Consider the following 14,304-nt stretch of genomic DNA (forward strand, 5'->3'; position numbering starts at 1 on the left):
GTGACTAAAACTTGGGCAGGGGGCCATGCGTGCTCTGGGAGTGGCAGTCTGGGGGCACCGCAGTTGCTGGGGAAGGGGGCTTGGGACCCCCAGTGGTGCTGGGGAAGGGGAGGGCTGGGCCACTGGACCCTCACTGGTACTTGAGGAGGGGCGGGGGCCAGGTCGCGGTGCACAGCCCGGGACCCTTGCTGGTGCTGGGGGAGGAGGGTTGGTGGGGCTGGCAGAGGCTACGTACCCGGCTTCGCGTCCCTGCAGCTCCTAGGTGGCGGAGGCAGGGGCCAGGGCAGGGGCTCCACTGCTTCCACCACAAGTGCTGGCTGCCACAGCCCCCATTGACCAGGAACCGCAACCAATGGGAGCTGTGGGAGTGGGGACCTCTCCGCTGCCTAGGAGCTGCAGGGTGGCCATACCAGTGGGAGCCGGGCAGCCCCCACCCTGAGGTAAGCGCACTCCCCAACCCCATGCCCCTAGCCGTGAGCCCCATCCCCCAAACACCCAAACTGCTGCTGCTGGCCCAGGGGCTGTCCAGCTCGGGCAGCCCCTGAGCCAGCACCAGCCACAGTAGAAGTCACTGACGTCACGGAATCTGTAACTTCCGTGACCTCTGTGACAGACTCTCAGCCTTACTCATAGTCAGCCCTCTTCCACAGAGTAGCCTACATGTGTGACCTCATGATTTCCCACTTTCCATTTTGCTGGGTTTGCTCTCAGACCTATATCAGTGAGGGTCTGGAGGACTACTGCAGCATGTCTTTTGTGGCTATCTCAGTTTTGGCTGTAAATAGTGTTAACCAAGGAGGCTGCTGCATATTGTCCATGTGGCTGCAGAATCCAGTCCATCAGTTTCTGAAAAGTTCTTGCTTCCCTGTGGAGGCAAAAAAGCACGATGGAGAATTGACATAAACCCAAGGCTTTGGAAAAAGTATTTTTTCCCTGCGATTGTGGTGTCAAGGGTATCTGCCTGTATCCTGTCCTGAGGGCTAAAGTCATCAGTATCTGGCTGCTCTTTGCTGTTCTAACAGCTCATCTTCCTTTATCCATTGTGTTGAATTTTGAAGTAGCATTAATCTTTCAAAAATCAATGCAGAAGCGTGTTGTGCCTTCAGGGGGGCTTCTCCATTCATTGTGCTATTCTTCTACTAATTCTAGGGTCAGTATAGCCTATAGTACGTCCGGAACTGTGTCCCGCATTTTACGGGGGAGTGGCAGAAGAATCTTTTGGGCATGTGCAGTCTTGTTATGGTGATATTTTAGGGTGGGTTTGTCCTAGTTAGAACAAGAACACTGGGGAATGTAGCGACTAGTTGCTGCACCTGGGCTTTTTGTTCAGACTACAGCTGCTCTCCTATCCATACAGTCTCAGATGTTTGTGTCAAGGATGCCTACAGTCTTAATTTATGCTCTGGAGGGTGAGGGTTATAAGAAAACCCTACTGGTCTTTCCAGGCTTGTAAAAGATTCACGTGGTAGATCTTTATTTCAGCTGTCAGACCTCATAGTCAATTGGGGCCCACTTGCCTCACCACCTCAAAGAACCCCTCCCATTGGGCCAGTAACTTGAGATTTTGAGCTCAGCAGCAATGATAGTAACTAGGGCTGTCAGTTAATCAAAGTGAATACCTGCCATTAACTGGACGAGGAGGGAGGCAATGGCAGCAAGGGGTGGAAGCCCCAGCCTGGAGCTCTGGAGACGGCAGAGGCATGGGGCTGAAATCCTGAGAGTGGCTGGAACCTAGAGCCCCCAGCCCAGAACCTATATTTGAAAATAAAGAAAAGATCCAAAGATATTTAAATAAATGATATTCTATTATTATTTAACAGTGTGATTAAAACTGCAGTTAATCGAGATTAATTTTTTTAATTGCTTGACAGCCCTAATCGTAAGTGATTTCCTGGTTTGAACACCTGCGATCAGGCCCCTTAATTGTAAGCTTTTTCTTGGACGTTCTGGACTTTTACCAGGTTTTCCGTGGCAAACATAAGATCATAGATTTATTACTTCTGGGGGAATTCTGCGCTACTGCACACATACATAATTAATGAGCTGTGCATATTTTTAATTTTTTGTGCAGAAAAAAGCTTCTGCCAAAGTGTTGCTTCAGTTCTGCCTTTTGCCCACCAGCAGGTGCTGTGGCAATAGAACACAGCAGTTCCCAGCCAGCTAGGGAAGAGAGAGAGCCTTCTTTGCAGTGGGCCAGGTCAGGAGACAAGGATTATGGGGAGACAGACAGCATGGGGTGCTGGGGAGATCAGACAGGGGCTCATAAGGGCTAGTGGGGGAAGACAGACTGGGGCAGAGGCTGAATGGGAGTGGAGGCACAGGGCCACAGTTGGGAGGGAGATGCAGGGCCATATGGCAATGGGGGAGGGGGTGCAGAGTACATAGGGATGGGGTGGCTGGGTGGGGGCACAGAGACACACTGGGAAGGCGTACAGGGACACAATGGGGATGTGGGGAGTGGGTGTCTGAGTGGGGGTGGAGGGACATGGGGATAGGGGCAGATGTGCCTGACTAAATAAGAGAGGCTAGGGGTCTGCATGTGGGAAGCTCCCTAATAATCCCTTCCCACCACCCCAGAAAACTTGCTCCATACTTTTCCCGCCCGTACCCAACAACCCTCCCAAGTTCACATTCAGGCTTTTTTCCAGCAATTTACTTCCCTCTCCCTCAGCTCCTCCACTACTCTTACTCCTGGGGCCTTTGCACTGCTTCTGAGAGGTGCGGGAAATATGGTTCTGTATTGTATTTTAAATGAATTATTACTCAGAGTTCTGTATTAATATGCCTAGTAAGGAATCTATCCGTCAAAAAACATTTCCTGAATCTTTTTTGTTGTCTGTATTGTTATAGACATACTTGCTGACAGGTATTAATAAATGACCAAAAATAATTGAAACTGATGTGATTATATTGTTATTTTGACAAATAAAATATGCAGAATTTTGAAGAATTTTTATTTTTTTGGCGCAGAATTTGCCCAGGAGTAGTTTATACACCAAAAGGTTTATACACGGTGTGACATTTGTCCTTGGAGATCAGCCTAATCCTTTCTGACTACCTTCACAAGAAGATTCAAAGCATGGTCGAGAAAGCCTTTGAACTGGTGGGCTTTGAAATCACCATGGCTATTTATGCCTGCTACACCTATAAGGTGGGAGTTCATTGGCTTATGGAGTTCCACCTAACAAGACATCCTTTCCCAAGTTTCTTTCTTTGGTGACTCTCCAGCACACTCATTGATATGTCCCATCTCTTTAGAGACTCACTTTCTTGGCTTTTCTGCTCTGGCTCAGCACAGCCTTGGATTCATCCCTTTCAAGGGGAAATTTGTTTATATCTTCATTTTCTCCCCTACACATTGAGGGATCTGTCTCTGTGGAGATATCTTGGATTCATCCTTGAAAGAGTGTTCAGAAAATGTTAGCCTCCTCAATGAATAGACAAAAGCTTTTGTCATCTTCTTCCTCTAGGATGAGCAGGTGATGTCTCTGAAAGGTAGTCACTAGTCAGATATAAGTAGGGTCATACCAAATTCACGGTCCATTTTGGTCAATTTCACTGTCTAAGGAATTTTAAAATAGTAAATTTTATTATTTCAGCTATTTAAATCTGAAATTTCATGGTGTTGTAATTGTAGGGTCCTGACCCAAAAAGGAGTTATGCGGGGGGTTGCAAGGTTATTGTAGGGGGGGCTGCAGTTCTGCTACTCTTACTTGCGCGCTGCTGGTGGTGGTGGTGGTGCTGCCTTCAGAGCTGGGCAGCTGGAGAGCTGCGGCTGCTGGCCGGGAGCCTAGCTCTGAAGGCAGAGCCTCTTCCAGCAGCAGTGCAGAAGTAAGGACGGCATGGTATGGTATTGCCACCCTTCTGCACTGCTGCCTGAAGAGGTGGGCCCTCAGTAAGCAGACACTACTCTCCGGCTGCCCAGCTCTGAAGGCAGCAGCGCAGGAGTAAGGGTGGGGGTGGCATGTTATTGCCACCATTGCCACCTTACTTCTTCACTGCTGCTGGCAGAGTGCTGCCTTCAAAGCTGAGCGCCTAGCCAACAGCTGCTGCTTTCTGGCAGAAGTAAGGGTGGCAATACCATGACCTCTAAAATAACCTTTCAACACCCCCCCCCCGTAACTCCCTTTTGGGTCAGGACCCCCAATTTGAGAAATGCTGGTCTCCCCCATGAAATCTGTAATAGTATAGGCTAAAAGCACACAAAAGACCAGATTTAACGGGGGAGACCAGATTTCATGGTCTGAATTTGGTAGGGCCCTAGATATAAGCCCCAATGAACATTATTTTTATGAGCCAGAGCTTAAGTTCACGAGATCTTCCTCTAGCCCAAGATGGAATGGATACTAAGTAGCCTTCCCTGGAAGCCTGAAGAACCCTTACATGTTGTTTTTCCTGGAGTACTTCCTTTTGATTATTATAGACCTCTCTTTGTCCTGTTTGAGGAATCTCTGAAAAGGCAGAAAGTGTTGTCCTTGCCCAGTGGAGTTTGTTTCCAGCACTCTGGTTCTTTGGGAGGCTTTCTCTATGCAGAGGAGCTTTAGAACTCATTCTACCAGGACATTAGTCACCTCTTCCATTAAAAGCAGGAAGTTTCTGTGAACTAACTCTGCTGGTCTCAGTTTGCACAATTTCTCATGGTTACTAATTGAATCTATCCACGCTGGTCAGATGGTTCTCAGAGTAGTTCCCACTCAGCCCAACAACTCCTGACTGTTTCCTGTCCTTCTCCTGTCTAGTTCTTTTTGTGTTTAATTTTCTCCTGTGGGTATAGTGTCTCCCTACGAAGCCAGTCAGGACTCTGAGGAAGTCTCCTCTCTGTGAGCAGACTGTCTGCAGGGCAAAAAGCTCACACAGCTTCCACCTTTCTGGGTCTGACCTCGGAGCATTCAGCATCCTTTGCCCTTCCGTGTGCTTCCCACAGCAAGTCTGCCCAGGTGGGGTCCCGAGGAAGCCAGAGGGTCCTGCACCCCAACTTCACAGTCAGATGTGACTCTCGGCCAGCCAGTAAAACAGAAGTTTATTAGACGACAAGAACATGTTCTGAAACAGAGCTTGTAGGTTCAGAGAACAGGACCCCTCAGCCGGGTCCATTTTGGGGGGCAGTGAGCCTGACAACCACATCTGCACTTCACTCCTCATCCCCAGCCAGCCTCAAACTGAAATTCTCTCCAGCCCCTCCTCCTCTGGGCTTTGTCCCTTTCCCAGGCCAGGAGGTCACCTAATTCCTTTGTTCTCCAACCGTTTAGCTACCACCTTGCAGGGGGGAAGGGCCAGGCCATCAGTTGCCAGGAAACAGGGTGTTGGCCATTCTCTGTGTCCAGATCCCTGCACACACCTGCCCTCTAGGACTCTGCAACGATCATACACCCTTATCCCACCACCTAGATACTTAAGAACTGCATAGGGGAAACTGAGGCACCCCCACAATATTCAGATAAAACATTAAGAACAGTCCCACTTCGTCACACATAGTGACTGTATATATTGGTGGCAGCCATATCAAGGAAAAACAAATTTGTCACACTTGCTGTGCTTGCCACAATGTGGCAATATGCACCCACTAAGAACCTACTAATAGGCCGAAAAAAAACAAAACAAAAGGTCTTTGGCAAAGTGGCTGCTTAGTTAGACTAGAGCTGGCTGGCAAAAAGGCTTCTCTCTAGTTCTGGAAGGTCTTACCTGGGAAAAGATTGCCTGCCTGGCTGCCAGCCAGCCTTCTTAAGAGGAGGCACTGGGTATGAAAAATCTTAGCACTGGATTGGCTAACACCTGCTAACAGATAAGAGTATAACCACCTGAGTTGTAATTTTTCCAGGACACCAGGTCTAATGCTTCTGCTCTTGTGAAAAGTTGGCCTTGAATCTTTTAATCACTACGTGTCTTTTCCTTCAGAGGGTGGCACCTCCAGCAGCAATAACCTCTCTCACTATTCCGGGGCATAGGTTTAATAGTGCTGTCTACTGAATGTTTGCTGTATTAGGTCTTCCATACACCTACTAGTCAGATCTAACCTGATTCAGTTTGAGAACAGAGAAGACTACCTAACAGTTGTATGCTTTTGATATGAGGCATGTTGACATATTTAAAGTTTTCATTCAGAATTCTTTCAGGAGGAAACTTATTCCCATACATTTCAAGATGCTTTCTGTTAGGCATTATAATGGACTTTAGTTAATATGAAAGCAGGTTTTCTTAATTGAAATGGAGATGAAAATCAAAGGATCGTAACCTTAATCAAACAGGATTAATGTTGCTATAGAAATTCTTGGGGCAGATTCTCCTTTCAGTGCACATAGCTCATTAATGCTAATCTGAGTTATGGGCACATAAACAGAAGAGCATAAATTATCCGTTTGTTTTCCATCATTTGTAAGAGTAACCAGCAAGAGGCTGTAAATAAAGCATTCTGATGAACTTCCAGAATCTACTTTGATTTGTCAAAGGCTAAAAATTTTCTTTTGAAAATTGATAATCAGTTCCTCAGAGTATTAGATTAAAAACTGTAACAAAGACTGATTTTCAGCTTTGATTTATAAATTAAAAGGCTCACTTTTTCCAGAATTGGGTACATATTACAGAAGAATAGGTTGTATAATACGGCAGGTTTAGAATGTTGGTGACCTTTACCTTATAGAAGGTCAGGATTTGATTGAAGTGATTTGTAAAACTTTGTTATTTTTGCAACATTATTTAAATCAGACTTAAGAGATTGCTAGTAGAAATTTGTCTCTAGTAAAATTTAGACCCTGATTCATAAGACCATCTCTATTTAAGAAAGCACTTAAGCATGTGATTTGGGGCCTTAATAGATACTATAAATGACCGTTTTAATGTCTTTATTTCCAAGAGAAATAATCTGACTTCAAGTTGTCTATTTGTAGAAAACTTGTTTATCTGTAAATATTTTTCCTAAAACTAGTAATTCTTCAGGTATGCATGGATCCCACCGTAGGTGTGCAAGCACTACATAGTTGTAAGCTTGGAATCTTTTGACTAGCAATGTCTGGTGGGACTGTCTGGTATGCCCTGTGCCTCTTAGTGGAGCCATACAAGGGAATAAAGGGCAGAGCGGCCTGGCCCCTCCCTCAGCTCCCTCTTCTGCCCATGGTAGTGAGACAGAACCTGGCCTGTGACTCAACCCACTTCTGATTTCTGTAACTCTTCTCTGAAGAGTGAAGAAATGTCTTCTCGATTCTCCCTTTAATTAATTTCTTCATTTAAGTTTTGTTGGTCTTTCTCCCCCCAATTCATCAACTCTGCCCAAAAAAAAAAAAGTAGTAGTTAAGGCAGATTGGGGAGACCCTCCTGGACATGCCCCTATACAGCAGGATGAGGAAAAACTTTTTCACTAGGAGGGTGGTGAAACACTGGAATGCGTTGCCTAGGGAGGTGGTGGAATCTCCTTCCCTAGAAGTTTTTAAGGTCAGGCTTGACAAAGCCCTGGCTGGGATGATTTAATTGGGGATGGGTCCTGCTTTTGAGCAGGGGGTTGGACTAGATGACCTCCTGAGGTCCCTTCCAACCCGGATATTCTATGATTCTATGAGGTGCTTTGTGGCAACCACTAGCTATGGTGTATTCAAAACTCACTAGGTTCAAACCCTGTCTTTCCTTCAGTGTACTAATGCCTATGGTAGACTAACAGAGCAGATGCCTGTTCTCTCTTGGGGAAGCAAGCACACATCCCCAGTAAGTATATCTGCTGCTCTTTTTGTCCCGACCCAGAAATCCTGGGATGTCACGTTCAAACTACACCTCTTGGAGCAATCCAGGAGGGTAACTTTGGAGGATGTCTCCACTCCTGGATCGAGACAGGAACAGAGAAGTTTGTCTTAGGAAAGTACTCTGATGACTAGGCGCCACACCCCTGGTTCCAAAGGAAAAGGAAGGTGAAGAAGGCACCAAAACCATCTGTGCAGGCACTGGCATCTTCGATACTGACCGTGTCTACCTTGGGTTGGTGGGGAAGAAAGACCCAACTCCATCCTCCAAAGCAGAAAGGCACGCCCACACCAAGTGCAAACACAGCGTGGAGAGGCAATACGTCCATCCCGCAGAGATGATTCTGGACTGAGAAAGAAGCCCTCACCATCAACGAAGGATAGCACCAGCACCGCCATCTAAAGCGAGAAAGACAGGCCCACCAATATCCATGCTGAAACCTGTGCCAGCACTAGAGCCAGAACACTTCCCAGTACCAGAATATGCCTTCAAGCCCCCCTCACTGCTCCTCTCAGCACAGATATTGGCACTATTCCACTGCCAAAACAAAAAACTCAAATTATGAGGGTGTCTTGAAATCTAATGCAGCTAGTTGGTTCTAGTTACTTCACTACAAATTCACCTGAGCAGTGCAAATACTAGACTTCAAATTTTTCTTATGATTTTTTTTAATGAGCAGTTTCACTACATAGAACACTTCGTAGACGTAATATCACTTTTGTAGGTTTAGAAAAAAATAAATATGATTAACTTTTAATTCTTCTGGCATGAATCTCATTTCACGTCAGTCCCCACCAAACTTTTTTTGCAGCACACATTTAAAAAGTGTTACTATTTTTAATTACGTCTCCAGTTTAAAAAAAAATCCCTTTTCTCTGTTGTTTGAACACCTTGTGTTCTAAAATTATGGTTGTGAAATGTCACAATTTAAAACACCTTTTCTTTTTAAAGGGGAAAAGTGTAGCTCCAAAACTGCTCTTTTTTTTTCTTTTCCAGACAGATCTTGACTATGTACACAGCGTTGTAGCAATCCTGGAGAAAGAGTAAGTTGTGGGGGTTGTTTTGTTTTTGTTTTGTTTTGTTTTCTTAACAAAGCTGTGGTGTGAAGGAAATGTTTTGGTTACTCCTTTTTTTCCCCTCAGGATGGTTTTGGTTTCAGAAAAAATAAGCGCATGAAGACAAACCAAGGGGAAGTAATTAAGTAGGTTAAACTGTAAAACAGTAAATGGGATTAAGTGGATTTGGCGTGACATAAATGGATTCTATGACATCTGCATTCATGCTATCCTTTGCAGTGGTATGCTCAAACTGAGCTATAGAAGGGAAAGCGCAGGTATTTTAAAAATTGACATCATTAGATTAACTAGAATATAGTGTAGAGAGGAGGAGTTATTGTTCTGGAAGACTCACTTAGGAAAATAACTTTTAATACTAGTTTTGTTTTATGTTGCTTGTTTAAAAAATTGTACTGCCGTATTATGTTGTCAACAGAAATTAAGAATGTAATTTTACCAGACATAAATCCTGCATATCATAAAAGTTAGAAGATGAGCCTTCATTCTGATATATTGTGAAGTAACATTATGCATTTGTTCCAAATGATTACAAATATGTTTTATGTCAGACACAGTAACTGCACCAATAATAAATAAATAAATAGTCCTACTGCACTTATTTACTTGATGTTTCTGATGATAGATTTTCTACAGAAATCAGTTCTGGCTTGGTGGAAATAATATCCCCACCTGCAACTTACTATCCTGACTTGACAAATTTAAAAGAGACATTTGGAGACTCAAAAGAAAGAGTCAGGTAAGATTTTTCCCTCAGACCTTTCTTGTTTATGTAATGCCAGACTGAGTGTGAATTCTGGAAACATTTTTCATATATTCTTTAAATTATGTGGGGAAAAAAGGCCCTAATTCTGCGCAAAAAAACAAACAAACAAACAAAAAAACCGCATGGGTGAATCTCTGCATCTGCATGAAGCTCTTCCTGCATGTTTTTTTCTTAAGGATTGAAGCTTAAATGTTAAGCTTTGTGGGTTTCCTTTAATGTTAAATTCTGGGAAGATGCAGTGGGAGTTCAGAATATAACAGCGTATAAAATTTTTGTTGCATAACATCATGTAGGTTGTCTGTTCTTGTTTTCTGTTTTCCTTCGTGCTGTCAGGAATAGAACAGTATATGAAACTCAACAGTATTGCTCACTTACCATTTGAAATACCCAATATATTTTTAGAGAAAGCTTAAATAGCTGCAAAATATCAGATTCAGTTGGGTCATTCCTCTTTTTGTGTTACAGCATACAAGGGGCGGGGGGCATTCACCTGTTTTTTTTGGATTTTTTCAGACAGAGGCTTTCCTGGGAGAATAATGCCTGATATAATTGTTCTATCATTCAAATAATGTGTAGTAACTTGTCATTCTTTGTTATGCAATTCACTATGTATTGTGAATTTTTTTTATTTTGTAATTCCTTGACTTTTTTTTTAACATTTAATTTCAGATGGCGAACAAAACAAAACTTGGACTATTGTTTTCTTATGATGTATGCCCAGAAAAAGGGCATTTATTATATTCAGGTAAATCGCTGTTCTTTGATGTGTAAAGCTATTCAAAGATGCCTTGGTGATAGGCACATCATAAAAACCTAAATAGAATATAAATAGAATGATTATATATTTGTAGCATGATTGTAATTATGGATATTATAGTATTAGTGAATGTGTATAAGTTGAATTACATACACTGCCTAAACTGGAAAGCCAGTTGTCTATATGCAAAAGTGTGGCAAAAAACTGCTGATGTGGCAAAAAACATGAAGGAACACAGACTATTTAATTTTTTCATATGCCAAAGAAAGGGATAGGAGTGGAGCCTCTATGATGCAAAGAAACAATAGAATAGTTGTTGGTGGAAGTAGAGCTCTAGATGCTGCATTATTTTTAATTGGTTTTGAAGAGGCCTAGATACAGTTTTTGTGTCCTTTGGCACATAAGCTAATGTGACTGTGTATTGAATACAGATTCTTTTAAGTGTGTTGCTAGATTCACTGCTTTTAACTAAAAGATAAGATTGTGGTAAAAGCTGTAACAGTTCTGAAAAATTTAAAATAAACTTAAATGTAGCCCTGAGTCGATTTCACCTTTTATTCCTGCTTTCAGGTAGAACCCCACCTTCTCCTCCCCCTCAAATACATTTAGGGCTTGAGTTGCTATTAGAAGAAACAGCAGCATGTTTTCTTCAGGCAACATTTGCTGCCAACACTGCCCCTTACTGACATATGAAACCCCTAATCACAGTATGGAACTTATATCTATACACAGGGAGAAAAGAAGAAAATTAGCTGTGGGGGTCCCAAAATGAAGGTGAATTAAAGTGAGAATTTTTTAAAAACTGACCTATCTTGGTGGTTAACTAACCATGACTCCCTTTTTCTAAAATGGGAGGCCACTGAGTCCAGTGACGCTTTAAGACTTGGCAGGACATCTGAAAGATTGAATGTACATAGATTAAAACAAATGTATGTTATACTGTTACGAGCTGGGTGAAACCTTGTTATGGGTTGAGCTAAAATCTCATTCAAACTGGTGTGTGAGCACACCCTTTCTTTGGTAGTTGTAAGCAGTGATGAGCTGTCAAAATCTTAACAACCGGTTCCCTATAAAAAGTTCTGATTTAAAGGATGTGCCATAGTCTGTATTTTTTGTACCAGTAGGGTTACCATACGTCCGTATTTTCCCAGGAAAATTCCTCTCGGACAGCGATTTAAGAACCAAAAAGTATGACATGTCCGGGAAAATACAGATGTATGTTAACCCTACCTAAAGTTCTTTTTTTTAAAAGATGGGTCTGAACTAGAAATGAGCTCCGTTTCACATGTGTGGGTCCCCGCCACTCCCTGGGGGTGTGCTATGGTGACCAGATGTCCTGATTTAATAGGGACAGTCCCGATTTTGGGGTCTTTTTCTTATATAGGCTCCTATTACCCCCCACCCCCTGTCCTGATTTTTCACACTTGCTGTCTGGTCACCCTAGGGTGTGCACATGTGTGGGTCCCAGCTGCTCCCTGCCCCCCTCATTGAAGCAGGTGTGCAGGGTTACTGCCATGGGAGCTGCAGGGCACCAGTGGATGTGGGGCAAGGGGGTGCGGCAGGGGTTGGCTGGAGACAGGGCAGGGGGGTGCGTGCGGCAGTGGTTGGCTGGAGACAGGGCAGGGGGTGGAGACAGGGCAGGGGGGTGCGTGCGGCAGAGGTTGGCGGGGGTGGTGCGGGCAGGGCAGGGGGTGCGGCAGAGGCTGGCTGCGGGCAGGGGGTGCGGGGCTGGCTGGAGACGGGGTGCAGCAGGGGCTGGCTGCGGGTAGGGCAGGGGGTGCGGCAGGGGCTGGAGATGGGCTGGCTGCGGGCAGGGTGGTGGGTACTCATGGGGAGAGCGGCTCGGAGCAGCCCAAGCAGTAGGATGCAGCCCAGGCCCAGCAGAACAGCTGCGGACCCACCAGGCAGCAGCGGGAGCCCCAGGGCCAGGGGTCGGGGGAGCAGCAGCATCAACAGGGCTCGTGCCCAGGGCCAGATGGCAGCCCACATGGCTCCCGCACCACAGCGCCCCGGCAGCCGGAGGAGGAGTTACATCACTTCTCGGCCGGAGCCCATGAAAGCCTCAGCACCCCCTGCAGGGAAGCAGGTTAACAACCAGTTCTAAAACTGCTTCAAAATTTAACAGCCGGTTCATGCAAACCGGCTCCAGCTCACCCCTGGTTGTAAGATATAGTTAAGGCCCCACACCTAAAGCAAAGCTTATTAGATTTTGTCTAGAAACTAGCACCATGTGAACAGAGGGTTCCACTGGGTATTGTGTGAGAGAGAGAACACAAACTTAGAACAGACAAGAACAGAAAGAGAGGCAGAGGTAAAAAGCAAGAAAGTCAAGCAGTAGCCTGTGAGCACAATGTGACTCTGGAAAAAGCTAGAGTTTTGGGTGTGGTGTTGGCTAAAGATGCTTAGGGTTGTAAACTAAGAAACTGCCCCTTTTGTTCTTTGTTCTTTCTATGTTCAGACAAGCAGGATTTTGTACAATCCTTGTAAATAAACAAGATTGTATCAAGGAGATTACCGGACTCCATCAGTTTTACTTGCAACTGGAACATTGCCAGAGCCCCAAAATTTGACTAGCTGCTCAGATCAAAAAGGGGTAACAATACCAATATTACACTCTACCTTTATTGTTTAAAAATGGCATTAGAGAATGATGATCTGATGGCCTTTAAGGAATCATGGCCATGAAGAAATTTTCAGTTAGATCCTACCATAAACATGTAGAAATAAAGGCGTTAATAGCTTACAAAAAAGTGTAAAGTTCCTTCTCTTTATTCAGATTCTGCACAATATACCTAGTCCCGTCAGTGTTGTCCTGTAGTATCTCTTATCAGGATGGTTGAGAGCACATAAACTTTGGCCTTCTGTCTCACAGTACACCAATAGATGCAGTTATAAGACAGTAATTTTAGAATTTAAGCTATTAGGAAGATTTGATCCTGCCCTTGGGTTTGTATAGCACCTACCAGAGTGGGGCTCCTGTCCTGATGGGAGCCTTTGAATGCTATCCCACTACATATGGTAAATAAGAAGGTTTCAGAGTAGCAGCCGTGTTAATCTGTATTTGCAAAAAGAAAAGGATGCATCCGATGAAGTGAGCTGTAGCTCACGAAAGCTTATGCTCAGATAAATTTGTTAGTCTCTAAGGTGCCACAAGTATTCCTTTTCTTTTTTAGTAAATAAGAAGTAATGCATGTTATGGCCTATCTTATTTTCACACTGTGTTGAATCACTCAAACTGGTTCTTACCAATTAGTTATATTTGTGACAATAAATACATGAAGAAGAATAAAAAATCAGTGTTGAGATTCATCCTTTTTTTTGGAGGGCGGGTACATTTAGCTGTTTGTTTCTCTTCCCATGTAACTTTAGTGGTCCTCACTGTTGATATGCCATTTTATATATGCAGTGTTGTTGTCATGTTGGTCCCAAATATTAGAGACAAGGTGAGTGAGGTAGTATATTTTATTGGACCAACTTCAGTGAGACTTGAAATAAGAGCTCTATGTAAGCTTAAAAGCTAGTCTCTCTCACCAGCAGAAGTTGGTCCAATAAAAGATAATATCTCACCCACCTTGTGTGTCTTATGCCAATTTCTAAATTATTGTGAAGTCATCATGATATGACTATGACATACTATGATGTCAGTTTTGTTACAAATAATACATGTATTCATGTGAAGTAAAGTAAACAATACAACCAATTAATCTATATCTGGAAACTCACACTTAGTCATTTGTGTGCCTACAAACAACACATGCGATAGGAGGAAACATATGTATGGGTGCTAGTATTCAGTGCTTCCACTATGGGCAACAGTTGTAAGCAGAAGTGGGCAATTTTGGGGATAGAGTCCAAAACTCTCACTACTATGGAACATTTGAAATTTTTTTTAAAATTGTTTAATCATGCCAGTATTTGCTTCATAAGCATAATTCTAAAATGGAGATTGTACTGCTTTGAGTTATGTAAACATTTCTATGCTT

At 43.8% G+C, this 14,304-nt stretch overlaps 1 protein-coding gene across 5 annotated transcripts in view; it reads left to right on the forward strand.

Annotated features, from left to right (window-relative positions):
* The window catches only part of MGAT4A (alpha-1,3-mannosyl-glycoprotein 4-beta-N-acetylglucosaminyltransferase A), a 133,285-nt gene that overhangs the window by 75,586 nt on the left and 43,395 nt on the right, over positions 1-14,304 (forward strand). For all 5 annotated transcript variants that reach the window (XM_075130644.1, XM_048858381.2, XM_048858362.2 and 2 more), the window contains exons 6-8: positions 8,722-8,768; positions 9,424-9,537; positions 10,234-10,309. In XM_075130644.1, the coding sequence (XP_074986745.1) occupies positions 8,722-8,768; positions 9,424-9,537; positions 10,234-10,309 (237 nt within the window). The remainder of the gene's footprint in view (positions 1-8,721; positions 8,769-9,423; positions 9,538-10,233; positions 10,310-14,304) is intronic.

Source organism: Caretta caretta, chromosome 1, assembly GCF_965140235.1.
Source record: "Caretta caretta isolate rCarCar2 chromosome 1, rCarCar1.hap1, whole genome shotgun sequence".
In the NCBI taxonomy this organism is placed as follows: Eukaryota; Metazoa; Chordata; order Testudines; family Cheloniidae; genus Caretta; species Caretta caretta.